Genomic DNA, 27,214 nt, shown 5'->3' with positions numbered 1-27,214 from the left:
GTGTGTGAGAGAGAGAGTGTGTGTGAGAGAGAGAGGTGTGTGAGAGAGAGGTGTGTGTGAGAGAGAGAGGTGTGTGTGGAGAGAGAGGTGTGTGTGAGAGAGAGAGAGGTGTGAGAGAGAGAGGTGTGTGTGAGAGAGAGAGGTGTGTGTGAGAGAGAGGTGTGAGAGAGAGGGTGTGTGTGAGAGAGAGAGGCAAAGTGAGAGAGGTGTGTGTGTGAGAGAGAGAGGTGTGGAGAGGTGAGAGAGAGGTGTGCGTGAGAGAGAGAGGTGTGAGTGTGAGAGGTGTGAGAGAGAGAGGTGTGTGAGAGAGAGGTGAGGAGAGAGGTGTGTGTGAGAGAGAGGTGTGTGTGAGAGGAGAGGTGTGTGTGAGAGAGAGAGTGTGTGTGAGAGAGAGAGGTGTGTGAGAGAGAGGTGTGTGTGAGAGAGAGGTGTGTGGAGAGAGAGAGGTGTGTGAGAGAGTGTGTGAGAGAGAGGGCAGTGGAGAGAGAGAGAGGTGAGCGAGAGAGGTGTGTGTGAGTGAGAGAGAGAGAGAGAGGTGTGTGTGTGAGAGAGAGGTGTGTGAGAGAGAGGTGGTGAGGAGAGGTGTGAGAGAGAGGAGAGAGGTGTGTGTGAGAGGTGTGAGAGAGAGAGGTGAGAGAGAGGTGAGAGAGAGGTGTGTGTGAGAGAGAGGTGTGTGTGAGAGAGAGAGGTGCAGTGAGAGAGAGAGGTGGAGAGAGAGAGGTGTGTGAGAGAGAGAGAGGTGTGTGAGAGAGAGGTGTGTGAGAGAGAGGTGTGTGTGTGTGAGAGAGAGAGAGGTAAAGAGAGAGAGAGGTGAGAGAGAGGTGTGAGAGAGAGGTGTGTGAGAGAGAGGAGGTGTGGTGTGAGAGAGAGAGGTGTGTGTGTGAGAGAGAGAGAGGTGTGAGAGTGAGGTGTGGAGAGGTGTGTGTGAGAGAGAGGTGTGAGAGAGAGAGGTGTGTGAGAGAGGTGTGTGAGAGAGAGAGGTGTGAGTGAGAGAGAGAGAGAGGTGTGTGAGAGAGGTGAGAGAGAGGTGTGTGAGAGAGAGGTGTGTGTGAGAGAGAGAGAGGTGGTGAGAGAGAGGTGTGTGAGAGAGAGAGAGAGAGGTGTGTGAGAGAGAGGTGAGAGAGAGAGAGAGGTGTGTGTGAGAGAGAGTGTGTGTGAGAGAGAGAGGTGTGTGAGAGAGAGGTGTGTGTGAGAGAGAGAGGTGTGTGTGAGAGAGAGGTGAGAGAGAGAGGTGTGTGTGTGAGAGAGAGAGGTGTGCGAGAGAGAGGTGAGAGAGAGGGTGTGTGTGAGAGAGAGGTGTGTGAGAGAGGAGAGGTGTGTGAGAGAGAGAGAGGTGTGTGTGAGAGAGAGAGAGGTGTGAGAGAGAGAGGTGTGAGAGAGAGGTGTGTGAGAGAGAGAGGTGTGTGTGAGAGAGAGGTGTGAGAGAGAGAGGTGTGTGTGAGAGAGAGGTGTGTGTGAGAGAGGGTGTGTGAGAGAGAGGTGTGTGAGAGAGGTGTGTGAGAGAGAGAGGTGTGTGTGAGAGAGAGAGGTGTGTGTGAGAGGTGTGTGAGAGGTGTGTGTGTGCGTGAGAGAGAGGTGTGTGAGAGAGAGAGAGGTGTGAGAGAGAGAGGGTGTGTGTGTGAGAGAGAGGTGTGTGTGAGAGAGTGGTGTGTGAGAGAGAGAGGTGTGTGTGAGAGAGAGAGGTGTGTGTGAGAGAGTGTGTGTGAGAGAGAGTGTGTGTGCGAGAGAGGTGAGAGAGAGAGGTGTGTGAGAGAGAGAGGTGTGTGAGAGAGAGAGGTGTGTGTGAGAGAGAGAGGTGTGTGAGAGAGAGGTGTGTGTGAGAGAGAGGTGTGTGTGAGAGAGAGAGGTGTGTGTGAGAGAGAGAGGTGTGTGAGAGAGAGGTGTGTGCGAGAGAGAGAGAGGCAGGAGAGAGAGAGGTGTGTGAGAGAGAGGTGTGTGTGAGAGAGAGAGAGGTGTGAGAGAGAGAGGTGTGAGAGAGAGAGGTGTGTGAGAGAGAGAGGTGTGTGAGAGAGAGGTGGTGTGAGAGAGGTAGAGGAGGTGTGTGAGAGAGAGGTGTGTGAGAGAGAGAGGTGTGTGAGAGAGAGAGAGGTGTGTGAGAGAGAGAGAGAGGTGTGTGCGCGTGTGTTTGAGAGAGAGAGAGGTGTGTGAGAGAGAGGTGTGTGAGAGAGAGGTGTGTGAGAATGAGAGAGGTGTGTGAGAGAGAGAGGTGTGTGTGTGAGAGAGAGGTGTGTGAGAGAGAGGTGTGTGGTGTGTGAGAGAGAGGTGTGTGTGAGAGAGAGAGGTGTGTGTGAGAGAGAGAGGTGTGTGTGAGAGAGAGAGGTGTGTGTGAGAGAGAGGTGTGTGAGAGAGAGGTGGTGTGAGAGGTGTGTGTGAGAGAGAGGTGTGGAGTGAGAGAGAGGTGTGTGAGAGAGGTGTGTGAGAGAGGTGTGAGAGAGAGAGGGTGTGTGAGAGAGAGAGGTGTGAGAGAGAGGTGTGTGTGAGAGAGAGGTGTGTGAGAGAGAGGTGTGAGAGAGAGAGGTGTGTGTGAGAGAGAGAGGTGTTTGAGAGAGAGAGGTGTGAGAGAGAGAGGTGTGAGAGAGCAGAGAGAGAGTGGTGTGTGAGAGAGAGAGGTGTGAGAGAGAGAGGTGTGTGAGAGAGAGAGGTGTGAGAGAGAGAGGTGAGAGAGAGGTGTGTGTGAGAGAGAGAGGTGTGTGTGAGAGAGAGAGGTGTGTGTGGAGAGAGAGGTGTGTGAGAGAGAGGTGTGTGTGAGAGAGAGAGAGAGAGGTGTGTGAGAGAGAGGTGTGTGAGGTGTGTGTGAGAGAGGTGTGTGAGAGAGAGGTGTGTGTGAGAGAGAGAGGGTGTGTGAGAGAGAGGTGTGTGAGAGAGAGGTGTGTGTGAGAGAGAGGTGTGTGTGAGAGAGAGGTGTGTGAGAGAGAGAGGTGTGTGTGAGAGAGAGAGGTGTGTGAGAGAGAGAGGTGTGTGTGAGAGAGGTGCCGAGAGAGAGAGGTGTGTGTGAGGAGAGAGGGTGTGTGAGAGAGAGGTGAGAGAGAGGTGTGAGAGAGAGGTGTGGTGTGTGTGTGAGAGAGAGGTGTGTGAGAGAGAGGTGTGAGAGAGAGAGGTGTGTGTGAGAGAGGTGTGTGAGAGAGAGAGGTGTGTGAGAGAGAGAGAGAGGTGTGTGTGTGTGAGAGAGAGAGGTGTGTGAGAGAGGTGGTGTGAGAGAGAGAGTGTGTGTGAGAGAGAGAGGTGTGTGTGAGTGTGTGAGAGAGAGAGGTGTGTGTGTGAGAGAGAGAGGTGTGTGTGAGAGAGAGGTGTGTGAGAGAGGTGTGTGTGTGAGAGAGAGGTTTGAGGTGTGTGTGAGAGAGAGAGGTGTGTGAGAGAGAGGTGTGTGAGAGAGAGAGGTGTGTGTGAGAGAGAGGTGTGTGAGAGAGAGTGTGTGTGAGAGAGGTGTGTGAGAGAGAGGTGTGAGAGGTGTGTGTGTGAGAGAGAGGTGTGTGTGAGAGAGAGGTGTGAGAGAGAGAGGTGTGTGTGTGCGAGAGGTGTGTGAGAGGTGGTGTGTGAGGTGTGTGTGAGAGAGAGAGGTGTGTGTGCTGTGTGAGAGAGAGGTGTGTGTGAGAGGAGGTGTGTGAGAGAGGTGTGTGTGAGAGAGAGGTGTGTGAGAGAGAGGTGTGTGTGAGAGAGAGAGAGGTGTGTGAGAGAGGTGTGTGAGAGAGGTGTGTGAGAGAGAGTGTGTGTGAGGAGAGGTGTGTGAGAGAGAGAGGTGTGTGTGAGAGAGAGAGGTGTGTGTGAGAGAGAGGTGTGTGAGAGAGGTGTGTGAGAGAGAGAGGTGTGTGCGTGTGTGAGAGAGAGGTGTGTGTGCGAGAGAGAGGTGTGTGTGAGAGAGGTGTGTGAGAGAGAGGTGTGTGTGCGAGAGTGTGTGTGAGAGAGGGTGTGAGAGAGAGGTGTGAGAGAGAGAGGTGAGAGAGGGTGTGAGAGAGAGGTGTGTGAGAGAGAGAGAGGTGTGTGTGAGAGAGAGTGTGTGAGAGAGGTGTGTGAGAGAGAGAGGTGTGAGAGAGAGGTGTGTGAGAGAGAGAGGTGTGTGTGAGAGAGGTGTGTGTGAGAGGTGTGAGAGAGGTGTGTGAGAGAGAGGTGTGTGTGAGAGAGAGGTGTGAGAGAGGTGTGTGTGTGCGAGAGAGGAGAGGTGTGTGTGAGAGAGAGAGGTGTGTGTGTGAGAGAGAGGTGAGAGAGAGAGTGTGTGAGAGAGAGAGGTGTGTGAGAGAGAGGTGTGTGAGAGAGAGGGTGTGTGAGAGAGAGGTGTGTGTGAGAGCGTGAGGTGTGTGAGAGAGGGTGTGTGAGAGAGAGGTGTGTGAGAGAGAGGTGTGTGTGAGAGAGAGGTGTGAGAGAGGTGTGGAGAGAGAGGTGTGTGAGAGAGAGAGGTGTGTGTGTGTGAGAGAGAGTGTGTGAGAGAGAGTGTGTGTAGAGAGAGGTGTGTGAGAGAGGTGTGTGAGAGAGGTGTGAGAGAGAGAGGTGTGTGTGGTGTGTGAGAGAGGGTGTGTGTGAGAGAGAGAGGAGGTGTGTGAGAGAGAGGGTGTGTGTGAGAGAGGTGTGTGAGAGAGAGAGGTGGGTGTGTGAGAGAGGTGTGTGTGTGAGAGAGAGAGGTGGTGTGAGAAAGAGAGAGAGGTGTGTGGAGAGAGAGGTGTGTGCAAAGAGAGAGGTGTGTGAGAGAGGTGTGTGTGTGTGAGAGAGAGAGGGTGTGAGAGAGAGGTGTGTGTGAGAGAGAGGTGTGTGAGAGAGAGGTGTGAGAGAGGTGAGAGAGGTGTGAGAGAGAGAGGTGCGAGAGAGAGAGGTGAGAGAGAGGCAGAGAGGCAGAGAGAGGAGGCAGGTGAGAGAGAGGTGCGAGAGAGAGGTGTGAGAGAGAGGTGTGAGAGAGAGAGGTGTGAGAGAGAGGTGTGAGAGAGAGGTGTGTGAGAGAGAGAAGAGAGAGAGAGGTGTGTGAGAGAGAGGTGTGTGAGAGAGGTGTGAGAGAGAGGTGTGTGTGAGAGAGAGAGGTGTGAGAGAGAGGTGTGTGAGAGAGAGGTGTGTGAGAGAGAGGTGTGTGAGAGAGAGGTGTGAGAGAGAGAGGTGTGTGAGGAGTGTGAGAGAGAGGGTGTGAGAGAGAGGTGTGTGAGAGAGAGAGGTGTGTGAGAGAGAGAGGTGTGTGAGAGAGAGGTGTGTGAGAGAGAGAGGTGTGTGAGAGAGAGAGAGGTGTGTGAGAGAGAGGTGTGTGAGAGAGAGAGGTGTGAGAGAGAGAGAGGTGTGTGAGAGAGAGAGGTGTGTGAGAGAGAGGTGTGTGAGAGAGAGGTGTGTGAGAGAGAGGTGTGTGTGAGAGAGAGTGTGTGTGTGAGAGAGAGGTGTGTGAGAGAGAGAGGTGTGTGAGAGAGAGAGGTGTGTGTGAGAGAGAGAGGTGTGTGAGAGAGAGAGGTGTGTGTGAGAGAGAGAGGTGTGTGAGAGAGAGGTGTGAGAGGGTGCGTGTGAGAGAGAGAGGGTGTGAGAGAGAGGTGTGCGAGAGAGAGAGGTGTGTGCGAGAGAGAGGTGTGTGAGAGAGAGAGGTGTGTGAGAGAGAGGTGTGTGAGAGAGAGGTGTGTGAGAGAGAGAGTCTGAGAGAGAGGTGTGAGAGAGAGAGGTGTGTGAGAGAGAGGTGTGTGAGAGAGAGAGGTGTGTGAGAGAAAGAGAGGTGTGAGAGAGAGGTGTGAGAGAGAGAGGTGTGTGAGAGAGAGAGTGTGAGAGAGAGAGGTGTGTGAGAGAGAGGTGTGAGAGAGAGAGAGGTGTGTGAGAGAGAGGTGTGTGTGAGAGAGAGGTGTGTGAGAGAGAGGTGTGAGAGAGAGAGGGTGTGTGAGAGAGAGAGGTGAGAGAGAGGTGAGAGAGAGAGGTGTGTGAGAGAGAGAGGTGTGTGAGAGAGAGGAGAGAGGTGTGTGAGAGAGAGGGTGTGAGAGAGAGGTGTGTGAGAGAGAGGTGTGTGTGTGAGAGAGAGGTGTGTGTGAGAGAGAGGTGTGTGAGAGAGAGAGGTGTGTGAGAGAGAGGTGAGAGAGAGAGGTGTGTGAGAGAGAGGTGTGTGAGAGAGAGAGGAGGGTGTGAGAGAGAGAGTGTGAGAGAGAGGTGTGAGAGAGAGGTGTGTGAGAGAGAGGTGTGCGTGAGAGGGTGTGGAGAGAGAGGTGTGAGAGAGAGAGTGTGTGAGAGAGAGTGTGTGAGAGAGAGAGAGGTGTGAGAGAGAGAGAGGTGTGAGAGAGAGGTGTGTGTGAGAGAGAGGTGTGTGAGAGAGAGGTGTGTGAGAGAGAGGTGTGTGAGAGAGAGGTGTGTGAGAGAGAGAGGTGTGAGAGAGAGAGGTGTGTGTGAGAGAGGTGTGTGAGAGAGAGGTGTGTGTGTGTGAGAGAGGTGTGAGAGAGAGAGATGTGTGAGAGAGAGGTGTGTGAGAGAGAGAGGTGTGTGGGAGAGAGAGAGGTGTGTGTGAGAGAGGTGTGTGTGAGAGAGAGAGGTGAGGTGTGTGAGAGAGAGAGGTGTGTGTGAGAGAGAGGTGTGTGAGAGAGAGAGGTGGTGTGAGAGAGGTGTGAGAGAGAGGTGAGAGAGAGAGGTGTGTGAGAGAGAGAGGTGTGTGAGAGAGAGGTGTGTGAGAGAGAGAGTGTGTGAGAGAGAGGTGTGAGAGAGAGGTGTGTGAGAGAGAGGTGAGTGAGAGAGAGAGAGAGAGGTGTGTGTGAGAGAGAGGTGTGTGAGAGAGAGAGAGGTGTGTGTGAGAGAGAGAGGTGTGTGAGAGAGAGAGAGGTGTGGAGAGAGAGAGGTGTGTGAGAGAGAGAGGTGTGTGAGAGAGAGAGAGGTGTGTGAGAGAGAGGTGTGTGAGAGAGAGGAGAGAGGTGTGTGAGAGAGAGAGAGAGTGTGAGAGAGAGGTGTGTGTGAGAGAGAGGTGTGTGTGAGAGAGAGGTGTGTGAGAGAGAGGTGTGTGAGAGAGAGAGGGTGTGTGTGAGAGAGAGGTGTGTGAGAGAGAGGTGTGAGAGAGAGGTGTGTGAGAGAGAGAGGTGTGTGAGAGAGAGGTGTGTGAGAGAGAGGTGTGTGTGAGAGAGAGAGGTGTGTGAGAGAGAGGTGTGTGAGAGAGAGGTGTGTGAGAGAGAGAGGTGTGTGAGAGAGAGGTGTGTGTGAGAGAGAGAGGTGTGTGAGAGAGAGGTGTGTGAGAGAGAGTGTGTGAGAGGTGTGTGAGAGAGAGAGAGGAGAGAGGTGTGAGAGAGAGGTGTGTGAGAGAGAGGTGGAGAGAGAGAGTGTGTGAGAGAGAGGGTGTGAGAGAGAGAGAGAGGTGAGAGAGAGGTGTGTGAGAGAGAGAGAGAGAGAGAGAGAGAGGTGTGTGAGAGAGAGAGGTGTGTGTGAGAGAGAGGTGTGTGAGAGAGAGAGAGGTGTGTGTGTGAGAGAGAGAGAGGTGTGAGAGAGAGTGAGAGAGAGAGAGTGTGAGAGAGAGAGAGGTGTGAGAGAGAGAGAGAGAGAGAGAGAGGTGTGTGAGAGAGAGGTGTGTGTGTGAGAGAGAGAGGTGTGTGAGAGAGAGAGGTGTGTGAGAGAGAGGAGGTGTGTGAGAGAGAGAGGTGTGTGAGAGAGAGGTGTGTGTGAGAGAGAGAGGGTGTGTGAGAGAGGTGAGAGAGAGGTGTGTGAGTGAGAGGAGGTGTGAGAGAGAGGTGTGTGAGAGGTGTGAGAGTGTGTGAGAGAGAGAGAGTGTGCGTGAGAGAGAGGGTGAGAGAGGTGTGTGAGAGAGAGAGGAGGTGCGAGAGAGTGTGTGTGAGAGAGAGGTGTGTGAGAGAGAGAGGTGTGAGAGAGAGGTGTGTGAGAGAGAGGTGTGTGAGAGAGAGGTGTGTGAGAGAGAGGTGTGAGAGAGAGAGAGGTGTGTGAGAGAGAGGTGTGTGAGAGAGAGGTGTGAGAGAGAGAGGTGTGCGTGAGAGAGAGAGGTGTGTGAGAGAGAGAGGTGCGCGTGAGCCAGAGAGGTGAGAGAGAGAGAGAGAGAGGTGTGTGAGAGAGAGGTGTGTGAGAGAGGTGTGCGAGGTGAAAGAGAGAGAGGTGTGTGAGAGAGAGGTGTGTGAGAGAGAGGTGTGTGAGAGAGAGAGGTGTGTGAGAGAGAGAGAGAGAGGTGTGTGAGAGAGAGGTGTGTGAGAGAGAGAGGTGTGTGTGAGAGAGGTGTGTGAGAGAGAGGTGTGTGAGAGAGAGGTGGTGAGGTGAGAGAGAGAGGTGCGTGAGAGAGAGAGGTGTGTGTGAGAGAGAGAGTGTGTGTGAGAGAGAGGTGTGTGAGAGAGAGAGAGGTGCGGTGTGAGAGAGAGAGGTGTGTGAGAGAGAGAGGTGTGTGTGTGAGAGAGAGAGAGGTGTGTGAGAGAGAGAGAGGTGTGTGAGAGAGAGAGGTGCGTGTGTGAGAGAGAGAGGTGTGTGAGAGAGAGAGGTGTGAGGTGTGAGAGAGAGAGGTGTGTGTGAGAGAGAGAGAGAGGTGAGGTGTGAGAGAGAGAGGTGTGTGAGAGAGAGAGAGAGGGTGTGTGAGAGAGAGGTGTGTGAGAGAGAGGTGTGTGAGAGAGAGAGTGTGTGAGAGAGAGGTGTGAGAGAGAGAGGTGTGTGAGAGAGAGAGGTGGGAGAGAGAGGTGAGAGAGAGAGGTGCGTGTGAGAGAGAGGTGTGAGAGAGAGGTGTGAGAGAGAGAGAGAGAGAGAGGTGTGTGTGAGAGAGAGGTGAGAGAGAGGAGTGAGTGAGAGAGAGAGAGGTGTGTGTGAGAGAGAGGTGTGTGAGTGTGTGTGAGAGAGAGAGGTGTGTGTGAGAGAGAGGTGTGTGTGAGAGAGAGAGGTGTGTGAGAGAGAGAGGTGTGTGTGTGAGAGAGAGAGAGGTGCGAGAGAGGCAGAGAGAGAGGTGAGAGAGAGAGGTGTGTGTGAGAGAGAGAGAGAGGGTGTGTGTGAGAGAGAGAGGTGTGTGAGAGAGAGAGAGAGGTGAGAGAGAGAGAGAGAGAGAGGTGTGTGAGAGAGAGAGAGAGAGAGAGAGGTGTGTGTGAGAGAGAGAGGTGTGTGAGAGAGAGAGAGGTGTGTGAGAGAGAGAGAGGTGAGAGAGAGAGAGAGCGATAGGTGTGTGTGTGTGTGTGAGAGAGAGAGGTGTGTGAGAGAGAGGAGGTGTGAGGTGTGTGTGAGTGTGAGAGAGAGTGTGTGAGAGAGAGGTGAGAGAGAGAGGTGTGTGAGAGAGAGAGGGTGTGTGAGAGAGAGAGAGAGGTGAGAGAGAGAGGTGTGAGAGAGAGGTGTGTGGAGGAGAGGTGTGTGAGAGAGAGAGGTGTGTGAGAGAGAGAGAGAGAGAGGTGTGCGAGAGAGGTGTGTGAGAGAGAGAGAGAGAGGTGTGTGAGAGAGAGGTGTGTGAGAGAGAGAGAGGTGTGTGAGAGAGGTGTGTGTGAGAGAGAGAGGTGGTGAGCGTGTGCGAGAGAGAGAGGCGTGTGCGAGAGAGAGGAGAGGTGTGTGTGAGAGAGAGGTGCGAGAGAGAGGTGCGCGTGTGCGAGAGAGAGAGGAGGTGTGAGAGAGAGGTGCTGCGAGAGAGGTGTGTGAGAGAGAGGTGTGTGAGAGAGAGAGAGAGGTGTGTGAGAGAGAGAGGTGTGTGAGAGAGAGGTGAGAGAGAGAGAGAGGTGTGTGAGAGAGAGAGAGAGAGGAGTGTGAGAGAGAGAGAGTGCGAGAGAGATAGGTGAGAGAGAGAGAGGAGGTGTGGTGAGAGAGAGAGAGGTGTGTGTGAGAGAGAGATAGAGTGAGTGGTGTGTGAGAGAGAGAGGTGTGTGAGAGAGAGAGGTGCGTGAGAGAGAGAGAGAGAGAGTGTGTGTGAGAGAGAGAGAGAGAGAGAGGTGTGAGAGAGAGAGAGGTGTGAGAGAGAGGTGTGCGAGAGAGAGGTGTGTGTGAGAGAGAGAGGTGTGTGTGAGAGAGAGAGGTGTGAGAGAGAGGTGTGTGAGAGAGAGAGGTGCGAGCGTGTGAGAGAGAGGGTGCGTGCGAGAGAGAGGTGTGAGAGAGAGAGGTGTGTGTGAGAGAGAGAGAGAGGTGTGCGTGAGAGAGGTGTGCGTGAGAGAGAGGAGAGGTGTGTGAGAGAGAGAGGTGTGTGTGAGAGAGAGAGAGAGAGGTGCGTGAGAGAGAGAGAGAGAGGTGGTGTGAGAGAGAGAGAGGTGTGTGTGAGAGAGAGGTGTGTGAGAGAGAGAGAGGTGTGTGTGAGAGAGGAGGTGTGCGGCGAGAGAGAGAGAGTGTGTGAGAGAGAGAGGTGTGTGCGAGAGAGAGAGAGAGAGAGAGAGAGGTGTGTGTGAGAGAGAGAGGTGCGCGTGAGAGAGCGAGGTGTGTGCGTGAGAGAGAGAGTGTGAGGTGTGGAGAGAGAGGTGCTGCGTGAGAGAGAGAGAGAGGTGCTGTGAGAGAGAGAGAGAGAGGTGTGTGAGAGAGAGAGGTGTGTGAGAGAGAGAGGTGTGTGAGAGAGAGAGGTGTGAGAGAGAGGTGTGTGAGAGAGAGAGTGTGTGTGAGAGAGAGGTGTGCGTGAGAGAGGTGTGTGAGAGAGAGAGAGAGAGAGGTGCGTGAGAGAGAGTGTGTGTGAGAGAGAGGTGTGCGAGAGAGAGGTGCGTGTGAGAGAGAGGTGTGTGTGTGAGAGAGGTGTGTGAGAGAGAGAGTGTGTGAGAGAGAGAGAGGTGCGTGAGAGAGAGAGGTGCGTGTGAGAGAGAGAGAGTGTGTGTGAGAGAGAGAGTGTGAGAGAGAGAGAGAGGTGCGCGAGAGAGAGAGAGAGGTGCGTGAGAGAGAGAGAGGTGCGCGTGAGAGAGAGAGAGAGGTGCGGGCGAGAGAGAGAGAGAGGTGCGAGAGAGAGAGAGAGAGAGAGGTGCGTGAGAGAGAGAGAGAGAGAGAGAGGTGGTGTGAGAGAGAGAGAGAGGTGTGTGAGAGAGAGAGGGGCGCGTGAGAGAGAGGTGAGTGAGAGAGAGAGGTGCGTGTGGAGAGAGAGAGAGAGGTGTGTGTGTGAGAGAGAGGTGCGCGTGAGAGAGAGAGAGAGGTGCGCGTGAGAGAGAGAGAGAGAGAGAGGTGTGTGTGTGTGTGAGAGAGAGAGAGTGCGCGTGTGAGAGAGAGAGGTGCGTGTGAGAGAGGTGAGAGAGAGAGGTGCGCGTGTGCGAGAGAGAGGTGCGCGTGCGCGAGAGAGAGAGAGGTGGAGAGAGAGAGAGTGCGCGTGAGAGAGAGAGTGCGCGTGAGAGAGAGCGAGGTGAGAGAGAGAGAGAGGTGCGTGTGAGAGAGAGAGGTGCGTGTGAGAGAGAGAGAGAGAGGTGCGTGTGAGAGAGAGAGAGAGAGAGAGGTGCGTGAGAGAGAGAGAGAGAGGTGTGTGAGAGAGAGAGAGTGCGTGTGAGAGAGAGAGAGGTGCGTGTGAGAGAGAGAGGTGTGTGAGAGAGAGAGTGCGTGTGAGAGAGAGAGAGGTGCGTGTGAGAGAGAGAGAGAGGTGAGAGAGAGAGAGAGAGGTGTGTGTGAGAGAGAGAGAGGTGCGTGTGAGAGAGAGAGAGAGGTGCGAGTGTGTGAGAGAGAGAGAGAGTGCGTGTGAGAGAGAGAGAGAGGTGTGCGTGTGAGAGAGAGAGAGAGAGGTGCGTGTGAGAGAGAGAGAGAGGTGCGTGTGAGAGAGAGAGAGGTGCGTGTGAGAGAGAGAGAGAGGTGCGTGTGAGAGAGAGAGAGGTGCGTGTGAGAGAGAGAGGTGCGTGAGAGAGAGAGAGGTGCGTGTGAGAGAGAGGTGCGTGTGAGAGAGAGAGGTGCGTGTGAGAGAGAGAGGTGCGTGTGAGAGAGAGAGGTGCGCGTGAGAGAGAGAGGTGCGTGTGAGAGAGAGAGGTGCGTGTGAGAGAGAGAGGTGCGTGTGAGAGAGAGAGGTGCGTGTGGTGCGCGTGGTGCGTGTGGTGCGCGTGGTGCGTGTGGTGCGCGTGGTGCGTGTGGTGCGCGTGGTGCGTGTGGTGCGCGCTGTGCGTGTGTAATGACCTTGAGTGTCATGTCGTCAGAGCAGGAGGCCAGCAGACTCCCCGTGGGATCCCACTTGATTGCATTCACTTCATTCTATAGGAGGGAAAGAGAAAGGGATGATGAGTGGAAATACAAGGAAACACGTTGTGAACTTTATAATATAGCAGCACACAAAGAATGCATTAACTGTCTAAAGGCACTTCCTGTAGTGATGTGAGAACAGGAACAGGACGGGCAAAAGCCTTCACCTTTATATTCAAGTCAGTGCATTTGAAGACGAGGCCTTTAGACTATAGAGATGAATCCATGTCAGTCACAATGTTTAACGTGACAGAGAGGAGACTGTTGAAATGCATCCAGGCCAGACAGCCAGTCCCTGGTCTTACCGTGTGTCCCTGAAAAGTCTTGACAGGCCGGTCCTGGCCCAGCTTACACACGTGGATGCACATGTCCGTGCTGCAGGAGGCAAACGTGTTGTTGCTCTGCCAGTCCACGTCCAGGGCCGGCGCTGAGTGGAAGGGAAACTGCTGCTTGGCCTCTCCTGTGTGAGCATCCCAAATGATGGTGGTCTGAACGGGAGATGGATACACTGTCAGAGTCCTTTCATCATGACTGACCAATGACAGCACCCCATGATGAATCAAATTCATTTTTAAATGATTTTAAATCCAACTGTCTATCACAAAACTCATTATCTTACCGTATCCACGTGATCTTACCTTATCTACTCCTGCACTGAGGATGAAGTTTCCTTTCTTATTCCATTTAAGGGCAAATATAGGACCTTTATGCTGGCCCAAGGTACTGGCGAGGTCACCTGCAAAAACACATGTCACGGTGCTTGTTTAGCATGGGAACAGGTTTATGGGTCATCTATGATTCAGTGTTTAGAAATGTTGGAGATGCTGCTCTAACCCAAAAAAAGGATCCCCCTAAATGGACAGACATGTTGTCCAGAAATCACCTCATTGGACAAACACGTATTATTTGCCTAAAACTATTAAAGTAAAAAATGTTACGTAAACCATTAACATTAAGCCGTAGTGCATCTTTAGATGGCTTACCGTCTTTAGTCCATATTCTGGCAAAGCCGTCGTACGAACCTGTGGCTAGCAGCGTACCCTCACTCTGAAAAATACAAAATTCATCTGTTATTTAGGATTTTTTTTAAAACCAGAACTAAAAACCTTTAACTTCTTATTTCCACGTCCAGATGAAACGCCATGCGCTGCTCCTGCTACTCATCCACAGAAGATAAGATATGCATATTATTAGTAGTGTTGGATAGAAGACACTCTGACGTTTCTAAAAACGGTTTGAATCATGTCTGAGTATAACAGAACTTATTTAGCAGGTGAAACACCGAGGACAAACCATTCAGATTTATTTATTTTTAGGTCACTTTTCAATGCGTTTTCATTGGGAATCCAGATATCTAAGGGACCTTCTTGCAGTTCCTATCGCTTCCACTGGATGTCAACAGTCTTTAGAAATTGGTTGAGGTTTTCCTTTGTGTAATGAAGTACGGCCATCTTGAACGAGGGTCACTTGAAGTGTCCTGTTAGAGGCGCGTGTCCAGAAAGCTTCAGTTTGTTTTCTTCCTGTATTGAACACAGATCATCCAGTCTTCAATTTTATCGATTATTTACGTTAAAAATTACCTAAAGTTGTATTACAAAAGTAGTTTGAAATGCTTTGGCAAAGTTTTACAGGTAACATGAGATATTTTGTAGTCACGTTGATCAAGTTGGAACCGGTGTTTTTCCGGATCAAACGCGCCAAATAAAATGGACATTTTGGATATATATCAACGGAATGAATCGAACAAAAGGACCATTTGTGATGTTTATGGGACATATTAGAGTGCCAACAAAAGAAGCTCGTCAAAGGTAAGGCATGAATTATATATTTTTTCTGCGTTTTGTGTCGCGCCTGAAATATGGTTTCTCTTTGTTTACGGAGGTGCTATCCTCAGATAATAGCATCGTTTGCTTTTGCTGAAAAGCATTTTTGAAATCTGACATGTTGGTTGGATTCACAACAAGTGTAGCTTTAATTTGCTATCTTGCATGTGTGATTTAATGAAAGTCAGATTTTTGTAGTAATTTATTTGAATTTGGCGCTCTGCATTTTCCCTGGCTTTTGGCCAGGTGGGACGCTCGTGTCCCACATATCCCAGTGAGGTTAAATAACCTGGAATTCTGGGTTGCCATATTTTTGTTTGCTTCTGTTGCACACCAGATTGGGACCAAACAAGGGACCTAATCCTAATTTGACATTTATGTGCATTACTAAAACCGTGGCAAAAAAAATCTCTCCTGATGACATCCAACATTTACCAGAAAGTCAGTTTTGCCTGCTTGTCCTGAGTTGCGATTAGGCTCAAAGTACTTTGAGCAGGTTGAGTATCCTTCATAGAGCAGGGAAATGACAGCCTGCTCTACTGTAAATCTTTATTCAGTAGCGACAGCCCTGTATTTTCCATGGGAGTGAGAAAGCCGTCCCATATTTCCAGCTGGGAAGACAAACTAATCGGGATCTCTCTCTAACTCACATTCCAGTCCAGTGAGGTAACGTCTTTGTTGCTGGGTACGTCCTGGCCTCCCTCCCGTATACAGTGTCTCAGCACCAGCTGGGTGGAGCTGCCGTTCTCACTCAGGTTCCAGATCCGCGCCGTCGAGTCCCCAGACCTACACACATACACACACACACACACACACACACACACACGTCATCCAACTTCTTTGGATAGCCTAAAACCACAGTAATGTCTGACTACGTAGATTGTATTATATGGTGCGTAGGATTCAATTAGATGTGCGAGTACAAAACACACAAATAAACATTTCTCTGAAGTTTACCACCAGCAACCTGTTGGAAACATCCTTGAGTAAGTTCTGCCACATCAAAATGTGGGTCAATGAATACTTCTCCAGACTACCAATGCTGTAGGAAGGTGGATTTTACTTTATGAACAGAAATCATTTATCTTTAGGCTATGTCCCTTCTCTGTAGAGAGACAGAAGGAGGACAGACAGTGAGACAGAAGTAGGACAGAGAGAGTGAAACAGAAGTAGGACAGAGAGAGTGAGACAGAAGTAGGACAGAGAGAGTGAAACAGAAGTAGGACAGACAGTGAGACAGAAGTAGGACAGAGAGAGTGAGACAGAAGTAGGACAGACAGTGAGACAGAAGTAGGACAGACAGTGAGACAGAAGTAGGACAGACAGTGAAACAGAAGGATATAGGAGTTTGTTCTGTACCCAGAGGCGAGCAGGTCGTTGACGGGGTTCCAGGCACAGATGAACACCTCTGACTCGTGGCCCCTCAGCACCATGGCCTTGTTTTGGGGGATCGCCACATTCTGGTCCACCTCCATCTCTGCATGGTGGTCTGGGGAGGCACACCATAAAGTTAGACTCATCGTGTATCAAATGTCTTATATCCATCTAGAGTCCTCCATCTCTATGCTAGACACACAGATCAGAGTTCTTGGGCGGAGTCCTGGGCCAATTCTACACTTGCACATTCCTCCATCATTTAAAATGCATAGGATTTACGTAAGCATTGGCTGATGGAGTTTCCACCCCTGTTAAATTCATGACCAGAGGGAGATATTGCTAGCTTGTCAAATAGCAGCTAAACCTACGCTAGTGTTAGTATGGATGACAACAGTCTCCACCGTACATTGTGCTTTAAACTCAAGAGGTGTGAGGCATATGTATTGTAAATCAGTTGTACTGTTATGGTTCATGAAAGGAAACATGGTAAATGTAACAAAAATAAATCAAAGACGTGCGATAATAAAAGGTTCTGCTCACTGGCTAAGCCATGGGCGCCGTTCTCCTCGCCGTTGGCAGCGGTGCCTCCCTCTCCGTTCTTGGCACCGCCAGGTTGGAGGCCCTGGGTGCCGCTGGTGCTGCCCACCTGTTGCTGCTGGGCCAGCTTTTCCCTGTAGGCCTGCTGCCGCGTCTGCACCACGTCGGGCATAACCGCATCGATCAGGGACAGCGACTCGATGGGCCGCCCGTCAAAAAGAGTGCCATCCTGGGTGGCAACAAGACAGAAGTTTGGGTTCTTGCACGGCTTCAGGTACTATTAATGATGGGTGGGGCTGGGAACTGCAGAGACCTCATGATATCATCACCATACTTAGCTGCTGATTCTATAAGTATTGCGATTCTTACGTTTCTATATGTATTTCGATTTTAGATGTATTGCGATTCTATACAGTTGAGATCAGAAGTTTACATACACCTTAGCCAAATGCAATAAAACCCAGTTTTTCATAATTCCTGACATTTAATCCTAGTAAAAATTCCCTGTCTTAGGTCAGTTATGGTCACCACTTTATTTTAAGAATGTGAAATGTCAGAGTAATGGTAGAGAGAATTATTTCAGCTTTTATTTCTTTCATCACATTCCCAGTGGGTCAGAAGCTGACAAACTCGATTAATATTTGGTAGCATTGCCTTTAAACTGTTTAACTTGGGTCAAACGTTTCGGGTAGCCTTCCACAAGCTTCCCACAATAAGTTGGGTGAATTTTGGCCCATTCCTCCTGACAGAGCTGGTGTAACTAAGCCAGGTTTGGAGGCCTCCTTGCTCACACACGCCTTCTCAGTTCTGCCCACAAACTTTCTATAGGATTGAGGTCAGGGCTTTGTGATGGCCACTACAACACAGACTTTGTTGTCCTTAAGCCATTTTGCCACAACTTTGGAAGTATGCTTGGGGTCATTGACCATTTGGAAGCCGCATTTGCGACCAAGCTTGAACTTCCTGACTGATGTCTTGAGATGTTGCTTCAATATATCCACATAATTTTCCTGCCTCATGATGCCATCTATTTTGTGAAGTGCACCAGTCCCTCCTGCAGCAAAGCACCCCCACAAACATAACGATGGTCAATACGGCCAACAGTTCTGTTTTTGTTTCATCAGACCAGAGGACATTTTTCCAAAAAGTACAATCTTTGTCCCCATGTGCAGTTGCAAACCGTAGTCTGGCTTTTTTATGGCGGTTTTGGAGCAGTGCCTTCTTTGCTGAGCAACCTTTCAGGTTATGTTGATATAGGACTCATTTTAATGTGGATATAGATTCTTTTGTACCCGTTTCCTCCAGCGTCTTCACAAGGTCCTTTGCTGTTGTTCTGGGATTGATTTGCACTTTTCACACCAGAGTACATTCATCTCTAGGAGACAGAATGCGCCTCCTTCCTGAGCGGTATGACAGCTGCGTGGTCCCATGGTGTTTATAATTGCGTACTATTGTTTGTACAGATGAACGTGGTACCTTCAGGCATTTGGAAATTGCTCCCAAGGATGAACCAGACTTGTGGCGGTCTACAAAAAAAAAATTCTGGGGTCTTGGCTGATTTCTTTTGATTTTCCCAAGATGTCAAGCAGAGAGGCACTGGGTTTGAAGGTAGGCCTTGAAATACATCCACAGGTACACCTCCAATTGACTCAAATGATGTCAATTAGCCTATCAGAAGCTTCTAAAGCCATGACGTAATTTTCCAAGCTGTTTAAAGGCACAGTCAACTTCGTGTATGTAAACGTCTGACCCACTGGAATTGTGATTCAGTGAATTATAAGTTAAATAACCTCTCTGTAAACAATTGTTGGAAAAATGACTTGTGTCATGCACAAAGTAGATGTCCTACCCGACTTGCCAAAACTATAGTTTGTTAACAAGAAATTTGTGGAGTGGTTGAAAAACGAGTTTTAATGACTCCAACATAAGTGTATGTAAACTTCCAACTTCAACTGTATGCATTGCGATTCTATATGTACTGCGATTCGATATGTATTGTGATTCTCCCGATTCGATAAACATTGATTCTATATGTATTGTGATTCTCATGATTCTACAGTGGGGCGAACAAGTATTTGATACACTGACGATTTTGCAGGTTTTTCTACTGTAATTGAGGTCTGTAATTTTTATCATACTTCAACTGTGAGAGACGGAATCTAAAACAAAGGTCCAGAAAATCACATTGTATGATTTTTAAGTAATTCATTTGCATTTTATTGCATGACATAAGTATTTGATACATCAAAAAAGCAGAACTTAATATTTGGTACAGAAACCTTTGTTTGCAAATTACAGAGATCATACGTTTCCTGTAGTTCTTGACCAGGTTTGCACACACTGAGGCAGGGATTTTGGCCCACTCCTCCATACAGACCTTCTCCAGATCCTTCAGGTTTCGGGGCTGTCGCTGGGCAATACGGACTTTCAGCTCCCACCAAAGATTTTCTATTGGGTTCAGGTCTGGAGACTGGCTAGGCCACTCCAGGACCTTGAGATGCTTCTTACGGAGCCAATCCTTAGTTGCCCTGGCTGTGTGTTGCGGGTCGTTGTCATGCTGGAAGACCCAGCCACGACCCATCTTCAATGCTCTTACTGAGGGAAGGAGGTTGTTGGCCAAGATCTCGCGATACATGGCCCCATCCATCCTTCCCTCAATAAGGTGCAGTCGTCCTGTCCCCTTTGCAGAAAAGTATCCCCAAGGAATGATGTTTCCACCTCCATGCTTCACGGTTGGAATGGTGTTCTTGGGGTTGTACTCATCCTTCTTCCTCCAAACACGGCGAGTGGAGTTTAGACCAAAAAGCTTTATTTTTGTCTCATCAGACCACATGACCTTCTCCCATTCCTCCTCTGGATCATCCAGATGGTCATTGGCAAACTTCAGACGGGCCTGGACATGCGCTGGCTTGAGCAGGGGGACCTTGCGTGCGCTGCAGGATTTTAATCCATGACGACGTAGTGTGTTACTAATGGTTTTCTTTGAGACTGTGGTCCCAACTCTCTTCAGGTCATTGACCAGGTCCTGCCGTGTAGTTCTGGGCTGTTCCCTCACCTTCCTCGTGATCATTGATGCCCCACGAGGTGAGATCTTGCATGGAGCCCCAGACAGAGGGTGATTGACAGTCATCTTGAACTTCTTCCATTTTCGAATAATTGCGCCAACAGTTGTTGCCTTCTCACCAAGCTGCTTGCCTATTGTCCTGTAGCCCATCCCAGCCTTATACAGGTCTACAATGTTATTCCTGATGTCTTTACACAGCTCTCTGGTCTTGGCCATTGTGGAGAGGTTGGAGTCTGTCTGTTTGATTGAGTGTGTGGACAGGTGTCTTTTATACAGGTAATGAGTGGAGAACAGGAGGGCTTCTTAAAGAAAAACTAACAGGTCTGTGAGAGCCGGAATTCTTACTGGTTGGTAGGTGATCAAATACTTATGTCATGCAATAAAATGCAAATTAATTACTTAAAAATCACACAATGTGATTTTCTGGATTTTTGTTTTAGATTCAATCTCTCACAGTTGAAGTGTACCTATGATAAAAATTACAGACCTCTACATGCTTTGTAAGTAGGAAAACCTGCAAAATCGTCAGTGTGTCAAATACTCCCCACTGTATATGTATTGTGATTCTATATGTATTGATTCGACAGCGTGCTTTCACTGTGATTTGAAGTTCCTAACATATTGCTCACTATGTCTGCTGCTGAGGGACAAGAGAGAACAGTAGAAAACAAGTTTTGATCAGTCAGTGAAACAAAGTGCTGAAAACATGTTGGCTCACTATTTAAAAACAAAACGGAGAACAAGCTATAGGATGAAAACAGGCACAGATGACCAGCACTAGCTAACTACCTACAGTAGCAAAAATTATAATAAATACATGTACAAATTGATACATTGAGTCAAATATAGATGAGATAGTCCAAAAATAATATTGTGATTTGTAACTTCATTAATTCCCAACCCATCACTACAGGTGACTCAGGGCCAGATGGTTTTATAATACCCTAATGGCTAAAGGGAAATTCCACTCAAAAGTTAACATTTATTTCTTTACCTTTGAATGTTTCAATTGATATGTCTAACATGCGTCTTTACCCAGAAACTTTAGACAAAATCTGTAGAAGAGCACTAGAAAATTACAATCCAATGACATCAGCTATAACAGAGCAATAGAGCAGATGATGTCATAGGATTGCTCTTCCCTAGGATTAGATGTAATGTAATCCTAGATTTGTGGTTGGGGCAACTTCAACCGTCTTACATTTAGGAAATTAAAGGCTACAGAGAAGGTATTGAACATGGCGGCAGGTAACCTAGTGGTTACAGCGTTGGGCCAGTAACCCGAAAGGTTGCTAGATCGAATCCCTGAGCTGACGAGGTAAAAATCTGTTGTTCTGCCCCTGAACAAGGCAGTTAACCCACTGTTCCTAGGCCATCATTGTACATAAGAATTTGTTCTTAACTGACTTGCCTAGTTAAATAAAGGTTAAATAAAATAGTCAATATATAGGAAAGTTGACGGTTAGAGTGGCGTACAGCCAGTAAATAAGCAAGTTAGCATTGAGGGTACTGACCTCGTTGATGCTGACCTCTGCCTCCACGTACTGCAGGCCCTTCTGGATGATGGAGATGAGGGCAGCAGGGGGCACCAGGGCTCCGTTGATATTGGACTGGCTGATGTGGCTCTCTATGCCAAAGGTGAAAGCCGAGTGGGAGAAGCCTGGCAGACAGGGAGAGGGATGGAGAGAGCGAGAGAGGGACATTAGTGTTGTTACACCCCTGTCCTTCAAATCGCCACACCACTGCGTCATTAGGTTGTTATGGTTACGTTCACCTTGAAGAGTTTATACTCAGCGAGCGAAACTTGTTGAAATGATGTCATAGTGACATCATTTCAACCAGTGTCTGGTCATAGTGACATAATTTCAACCAGTGTCTGGTCATAGTGACATCAATTCAACCAGCTGTGTAGCACTCAGGTAACATTCCATTTGAGGATTATGGTGGTAGAAATATTAAGCATTTTTCCTGCATTTCAGCTAGAGAAATTGCAGATCTGACAATGGATAGTGGTCCCAATTAGTTCAAATAGAAATGTTCAATAGGACGAGACACTACATTTCCGGAGCAGGCTACTGCACAAAGTACATGAGAAGATGTAGGTCTGTCTTACCCGACTCTTGCAGGTATCTGTACACCAGGAAGTTGACCTCATCACTGCTAATGCTCATTTTTAATCCTGGCGGTTAAACCATGGGGTCAGCGCAGGATAGGAGCCTAGCAAGAACAAGAGACAGACACAGTTACAACACCTACCCTGACGAAACATGAATGCTGAATCCTATTATAGTAAGACAATTATTTACAGAGTCAACTGACATGTCAATGAACCCAGTGCCTTCGCCGGGGTTCAACATTTGAACACTTGCCCATGGATTACCAATACACTGATTAGTAACTAAGTATTTAGTTGGAACTGGGCATGCTTTTGAACTTGGTAGTCTTGGCAAGTGGCAACATTGACTTTCAACACGTAGTGTAGATTGTAAATGCGTAGTAGATCCTTGAAAACAGGGTGTCATTTTTTTTAAAGACTAACTCCCCAACAGATAATGTGACCTAAGGCCTTTTGATCCCTCACCTTGCCCGACCTACTTTGTGCAAACTTCATAACTCTGTGGCTACAGCGATCATTATTTGGCAGTACAATCATGGAGTTGAATTCTTCTTTGGTGGGTTGTGGAGTGTTCCCATCCTGGTCCTTAGGCGGGGCACTAGTTTCCATTCATTAATCCCCACAACTGGAAATCATTACCAAGCCCTTCTTAAAGAGGTCAGGCTAATTCTTGTGGACAAAACCACTGGGGGAAAGGAAATTGGGGGGGCAAGCATAGTTTGTATCCCTGCCGCGTATTTAATCAAGCAAAGCCACACACTGTTTAAACAGGACTGTGGAAATAAACAGGGACGTAGAGGATGGCTGGATTGAAACTTCCAGCTCTCTGTCATGCCAGCAAACTAAAGTCAACACTCAGACCAGAAATTAGATCCAACGCTAATCAAATCAAGAGCGCCTTGGACTCTGGCGAATGACGATGCACTTCATTGCGCAGACAGAATCATGACAATGTTGGGTGCGTAACCGCGTTGCAGGAGACACCCATAGGTGTTCACATTGACTATGAGGGGTCAGGTTGCTGAGGTGGTGTCTACATACATACATACATACATACATACATACATACATACATTTAAATACACTGACAACAGGTTTGCATGTTATTTGCTGAGTTCATTGCTTTTCTCTTGTCCCATATCAATTACAGACAGGGTCTCTCTCTTCGCCTCCTTCTCAAAAGGCATTGGAGGAAAAGAATGAGAAAGTGCCAGGTTTTCATTCAAACTTGTAGCTGCCTGAAAACACCCACCCACTGGCCAGGATCAGTGATGTTAAGCCAGACCATAGCTCACATTGCAAAGTGGTGGGTGACCCGCTGATAGCCTAGCCTGCCTACCATTGACTATAGCCTATGCCCTCAAATGGCGATTCGGAGGCACACTTTAATTACAATAATAAAAAAATAAGAGTAGCTTTTTAATCGTGGCCATCAAAACAGTGAGCACATGATAGCATATAGAATTTTTATGCAATGACAGGGCGTATAAAAACAAGTTTCACTCCAGTAGCAGCTTTTTCAAGAGCTGCTCTCATTCTGTCTGACAGGTGACAGTATATTCCTCTCCTCAAACTAGGCTCTGTATGCTGTGCGTGTGGTGTGATAAGATACATGATGACTAATGAAAATACACAACCGACAATTTAATTGTACTAAAAAATGCAAATTAACCTATAGACCAATAAGCATAACCAATCACATGTATTTTTGATGGCTAACCGGTTAACATCCCTACCTCTTGGTAGGCTATAGTACACTGTAGCTTCTACTGTATTGCAATCCCTCTGAACGCGAAGCCCACGGACAGCACTCTCGCTAGGGTTGTCACGATACCAGTATCACGAAACTCAGAAGTATCGTGGCAAGGAAACAAAACATGAAGCGAACAAAATTTGCTGAGGAAAACAGTCCTAATATTGGAAACAAACAGCCTTATGTTGTTACCCAGAATCACATGTTTCTTTTCCGAGCCATAGCACAATATTTTAAATACAGTAGGACCAAAGAGTTGTCTGACTTGTGTTTTCCTGCCATGGAAAATCATGTAATGTAGTACCTGGTTTCGTGACAAACCTATGTTCTATGAATACGAGCCCCAAGAACAGCAATCTCTCCCTGAGCACGAGGCCCAAGGCTGTGAGTGTGAATGCATTAACCCAGCACAGCACCGTTTGTACGGCACATTCCATCCATAAATCACAGCCAGGGCCTCGAGAGTGAATGTGCGGGAAATCATGTCAGCTACAGCTCGACAAGCCAGATTACAACGGGTTGAGGCGTTTACTAATTGTGCCGATGTGTATTCCTATTCCCCTACGTAAATATTTACAGCGTTCAAGGGACGGAAGGTGTTTGTTTTTCCAGTCCGTGCCGCTTCAAGGTTGTGCCACAAGTCAGTCGGGTCATGGAGGGTGAATATGACTCACTGGTGTGAGGTCTTTGTCTCTCTGTTTGACGTACACTGAAGTACAGGCCTCAACCCCAGAGTCCTGACATGTTGTCGGGGGCATGACTGTGCCTGCAGACTCCTCTCGTGCTCCTTCACTACAGTTCACAGAGCGGATGAGAAAAGACTATGTTGATGCAAAATGACACGCTTATCCTACGTGGTATCCAAAATTAACTCTGCATCCTGGTAGTCCAGGTCTGAGCCAACGTATAGAGAAAGTCATCCTTACAACGCACTTTGCACTCAAGTCAAAGTGTGAACCTGCGATAACCACTGTGCTTTCTAATATACTTTATTGGACAAAAGCACAACTTGTGTGTTGCTTCCAAGGGACCCCACGTAGGCTATTACATACGATGATGTCAGCTCCAGATTACTCACCATGTGATCAAGTGTCTTTCAGAAGCTCATTGCTCCACCATCCATAGGAGGAACTCCGCAATCTAGGACCAAAGACAGGGAAAATAACAATGACGCTGTTGTTCAAGTTGACCCTCCTCAGAGCCAGTACTTGAGTGAAACCTTGAGTATACTGTTAACCTCTTACTCCTACCCCCTACTTTTTCGAACATTCTATTAAAAATCGCGCAACATTTCAGCGCCCTGCTGCTCATGGCAGGAATATAGTATATGCATATGATTAGTATGTGTGGATAGAAAACACTCAGACGTTTATAAAACTGGTTAAATCACTGCTGTGACTATAACAGAACGTGCGTTTCATCGAAAAGTGCAGGAAAATCTGATCACTGAAAATGGAAATAAATATCCATGCGCCACTTCCAGGAATTGTTCAAGAAGAACCAAATTAAATGAGGCCGAGGTTGCAGTACCTACAGCTTCCACACGATGTCTAGAGTCTTGTCATTTGCGTCGGCTTTGATTCTTGGTCAAACCGAATCAAGGGAACCGATTCCCTCCGGTCTCCGACCTGATGTTTTGGTTGAGAAATATCCGGACATTTTTTCCAGACGGACACCTATAGAATTTACATCGCCTCCTGATGAATTTTATCGCTTATTAACGTGTACTAATACCTAAAGTTGCATTACAAAAGTATTTAGAAGTGTTTTGTGAAAGTTTATCGTCTACTTTTTTAATTTAAAAAAAATGACGTTACGTTATGAAACGCTATTTTTTTTCTCGTTTATCACACAGTCTTCATAGATCGATATCTAGGCTATATATGGACCGATTTAATCGAAAAAAAATACCCAATAGTGATTATGGGACATCTAGGAGTGCCAACAAAGAAGATGGTCAAAGGTAATGAATGTTTTATATTTTATTTGTGCGGTTTGTGTAGCGACGACTATGCTAATTATTTTGTTTACGTCCCCTGCGGGTCTTTTGGGGTGTTACATGCTATCAGATAATAGCTTCTCATGCTTTCGCCGAAAAGCATTTTAAAAATCTGACTTGTTGCCTGGATTCACAACAAGGGTAGCTTTAATTCAATACCCTGCATGTGTATTTTAATGAACGTTTGAGTTTTAACTAATACTATTAGCATTTAGCGTAGTGCATTTGCATGTCCAGATCTCTAGATGGGACGCCTGCGTGCCAGGTAGGAGCAAGAGGTTAAAAGTATATAGCATGGAAAGAGGACGACGCTATCATATTTCATAGCAACATCAGACCTCATGATTATCCATGACAAACATACAAATCCCAGCGCATAGATATTACCTATCAATGTTGTATGGGAGTTGTGAGGGAAATGTAGCAGTGCCTATGTAGGCAGATTGAGGAAAGAGTTAAGAGTTGACTGGCCAGGAAGGTTGTGTCACTCACTATACTATCAGGGAAACCGGGTCAGCAGTGCTGAAGCCAAAACAGCCAATGGACCTTTGTGCTACCAGTGCCCTGGTGGGAGAGTGCAAGAAGCAGACTGAGGAGAATTATTTTCTACAGTACACAAGGACTGTGTATATTAGTGTCCCTTGAAAATGTGTGTTGAATTTTCAACATGTAGCCTACAACATGGTAGGATTTTTTTTCTATAACTTAGGCTCCATTTTCTTGACACCTAGCTAGAAGGTTGAAGAAATTGATAGCAAATGTAAGAAATCACATGTTAGTGTTTGACTGTGTGTAGACTATAGTGGGATGTTGGTTCCACACTCTCCATCCCACTACAACACACACTCAACAAAAACACTTAGTTGTGTATATTTGATGGACTTTTCCTCTGGCGCTACAAATCATTAATTCTGCCATTTCTCTGTCTTCTCTATTTGAAAATACAACGCTTGAATGAGATAGTTAGTCTGACTGAGCCGTTCCCTACTACAGTAGTTAATGAACTCTCCTCTTTAACTGTACACAAGTCACTAATGAGTGAGTTGTGAGTTTAAAACAGTGGATACCTAGCTAACGTTATTTCCCATGGTAGCCTAGTTGAACACGTCTACTTGATATCAAAGATTGGACTAATCCCTACTCATTATTATCATGGTCTTAAAATGGGAGGTTGAGCCCTGGTACCATGGCTATTTATATTTCTTTTAACACCCAGTTAACAAAAGTCCCCCACTGCATGTGGACCTACTAGTAGCGGCAGAAGACTGCTAACATTAGCACACTGGTAGCTAACTAATTGGAGGTCATTTACGAGTTAACTAGCTAACTAGTTAACACAATTTACTATAGGTAACTTAAACAGTTATCGGCGTCATTTAAATTTCATCTAACGTATAACCTCAGCTTTTAAAACAGAAATTCATTTAATCTAGCCAAACTATTACGGTCTGTCACCTAACGTTAGCTAGCTAGCGTTATGTCACCAGGCTAAAGCTATCTTAGCTAACTGGCTAGCTAACGGGGAGAGCACAAATCCCATCCCCCACACGGTTGTTAGCAAATGAGGCTAAGCTAACGTAAGTTAGCTAGCTAGCCGGAGCACCGCGACGTGGTTTTTCCGCTCGCCACACTCCCGTGCCCATGAGGCATTGCTAAAGGACTTAGCGTTCGCTAGCTAGCTACACTAGCGTAGTTGTTTCAAAAACCAAAGGCAATCGTTTTGAAAGGGGTGGCAATATTTTGCATTCATTCATATGTTCCAACAACAAATACAAAACATACGATTCGGTCTTATATTAAATGTTCTGCTAAACGCTAGCAAGTAAGCTAGGCTAGTTAGCTAGCTGCTTTTTCAAAATGTCTCCATAATCCAGTACCTACTTTGTTTGAAATCTTTTGATAGATGGTTTCCGCTGTAATCCTCGTGTTCAAGCTAAACCATGTTATCCATTTACAAATATTGGAAAATTGATATCTCAAGGAAATGTATTAACATTTTAAAGATAATAGCTAGAGATACAGAGCCAGGCGGTTCGAAACCAACGGCTTCAGACACAGTAACGTGACTTTCCCTACAAAAATGGGCAGTCCTGGCAGCCTGCTCCAGTCTTTCCAAACGTCACTCGTTGTAGCGGAGTTATCAGAGTTTACAGGAAACGTGTTTCCTACTGTTCAACCATTTGGTGTAGTGCTATTTTCTTAGGCGCACAGGAGCGGGAATTTCTTTTATTACGATTAATTCAATTTCAATTCAAAGGGTTAATCGACGTGGGAAACATATATTTACATTGCCAAGCAAGTGAAATAGATAATAAACAAAAGTGGAATAAACAATCAAAAATAAACAGTAAACATTACATTCACAAAAGTTCCAAAGGAATAGAGACATTTCAAATGTTATATTATGGCTATATACAGTGTTTTAACGATGTGCAAATAGTTAAAGTACAAAAGGGAAAATAAATAAACATAAATATAGGTTGTATTTACAATGGTGTTTGTTCTTCACTGGTTGCCCTTTTCTTGTGGCAACAGGTCACAAATCTTGCTG

General features: G+C 47.6%; 1 protein-coding gene across 3 annotated transcripts in view; it reads right to left on the bottom strand.

The window, feature by feature from the left end:
* LOC118394437 (F-box-like/WD repeat-containing protein TBL1XR1) overlaps positions 1-26,803 on the bottom strand; it is a 69,001-nt gene extending 42,198 nt beyond the window's left edge. For 2 of the 3 annotated variants that reach the window (XR_004827769.2, XM_035787630.2), the window contains exons 1-11: positions 26,545-26,802; positions 23,743-23,804; positions 20,909-21,012; positions 20,310-20,455; positions 15,735-15,960; positions 15,177-15,306; positions 14,468-14,603; positions 12,978-13,041; positions 12,633-12,730; positions 12,300-12,482; positions 11,932-12,006 (exon numbers count right to left, since the gene is read on the bottom strand). Coding sequence is in view for 2 of the 3 variants with exons in the window: in XM_035787630.2 (XP_035643523.2) it covers positions 11,932-12,006; positions 12,300-12,482; positions 12,633-12,730; positions 12,978-13,041; positions 14,468-14,603; positions 15,177-15,306; positions 15,735-15,960; positions 20,310-20,455; positions 20,909-20,966 (1,116 nt within the window). In the remaining variant the exon portion in view is untranslated. Of the gene's footprint in view, positions 1-11,931; positions 12,007-12,299; positions 12,483-12,632; positions 12,731-12,977; positions 13,042-14,467; positions 14,604-15,176; positions 15,307-15,734; positions 15,961-20,309; positions 20,456-20,908; positions 21,013-23,338; positions 23,457-23,742; positions 23,805-26,544 lie in introns of all 3 variants that reach the window. The other variant, XM_035787631.2, reaches the window with a different exon arrangement.
* Positions 26,804-27,214: the final 411 nt, after the last annotated feature.

The sequence above is a fragment of the Oncorhynchus keta genome, chromosome 15 (assembly GCF_023373465.1).
Source record: "Oncorhynchus keta strain PuntledgeMale-10-30-2019 chromosome 15, Oket_V2, whole genome shotgun sequence".
Lineage (NCBI taxonomy): Eukaryota > Metazoa > Chordata > Actinopteri > Salmoniformes > Salmonidae > Oncorhynchus > Oncorhynchus keta.
This window is presented reverse-complemented; position numbering and strand designations above follow the sequence as displayed.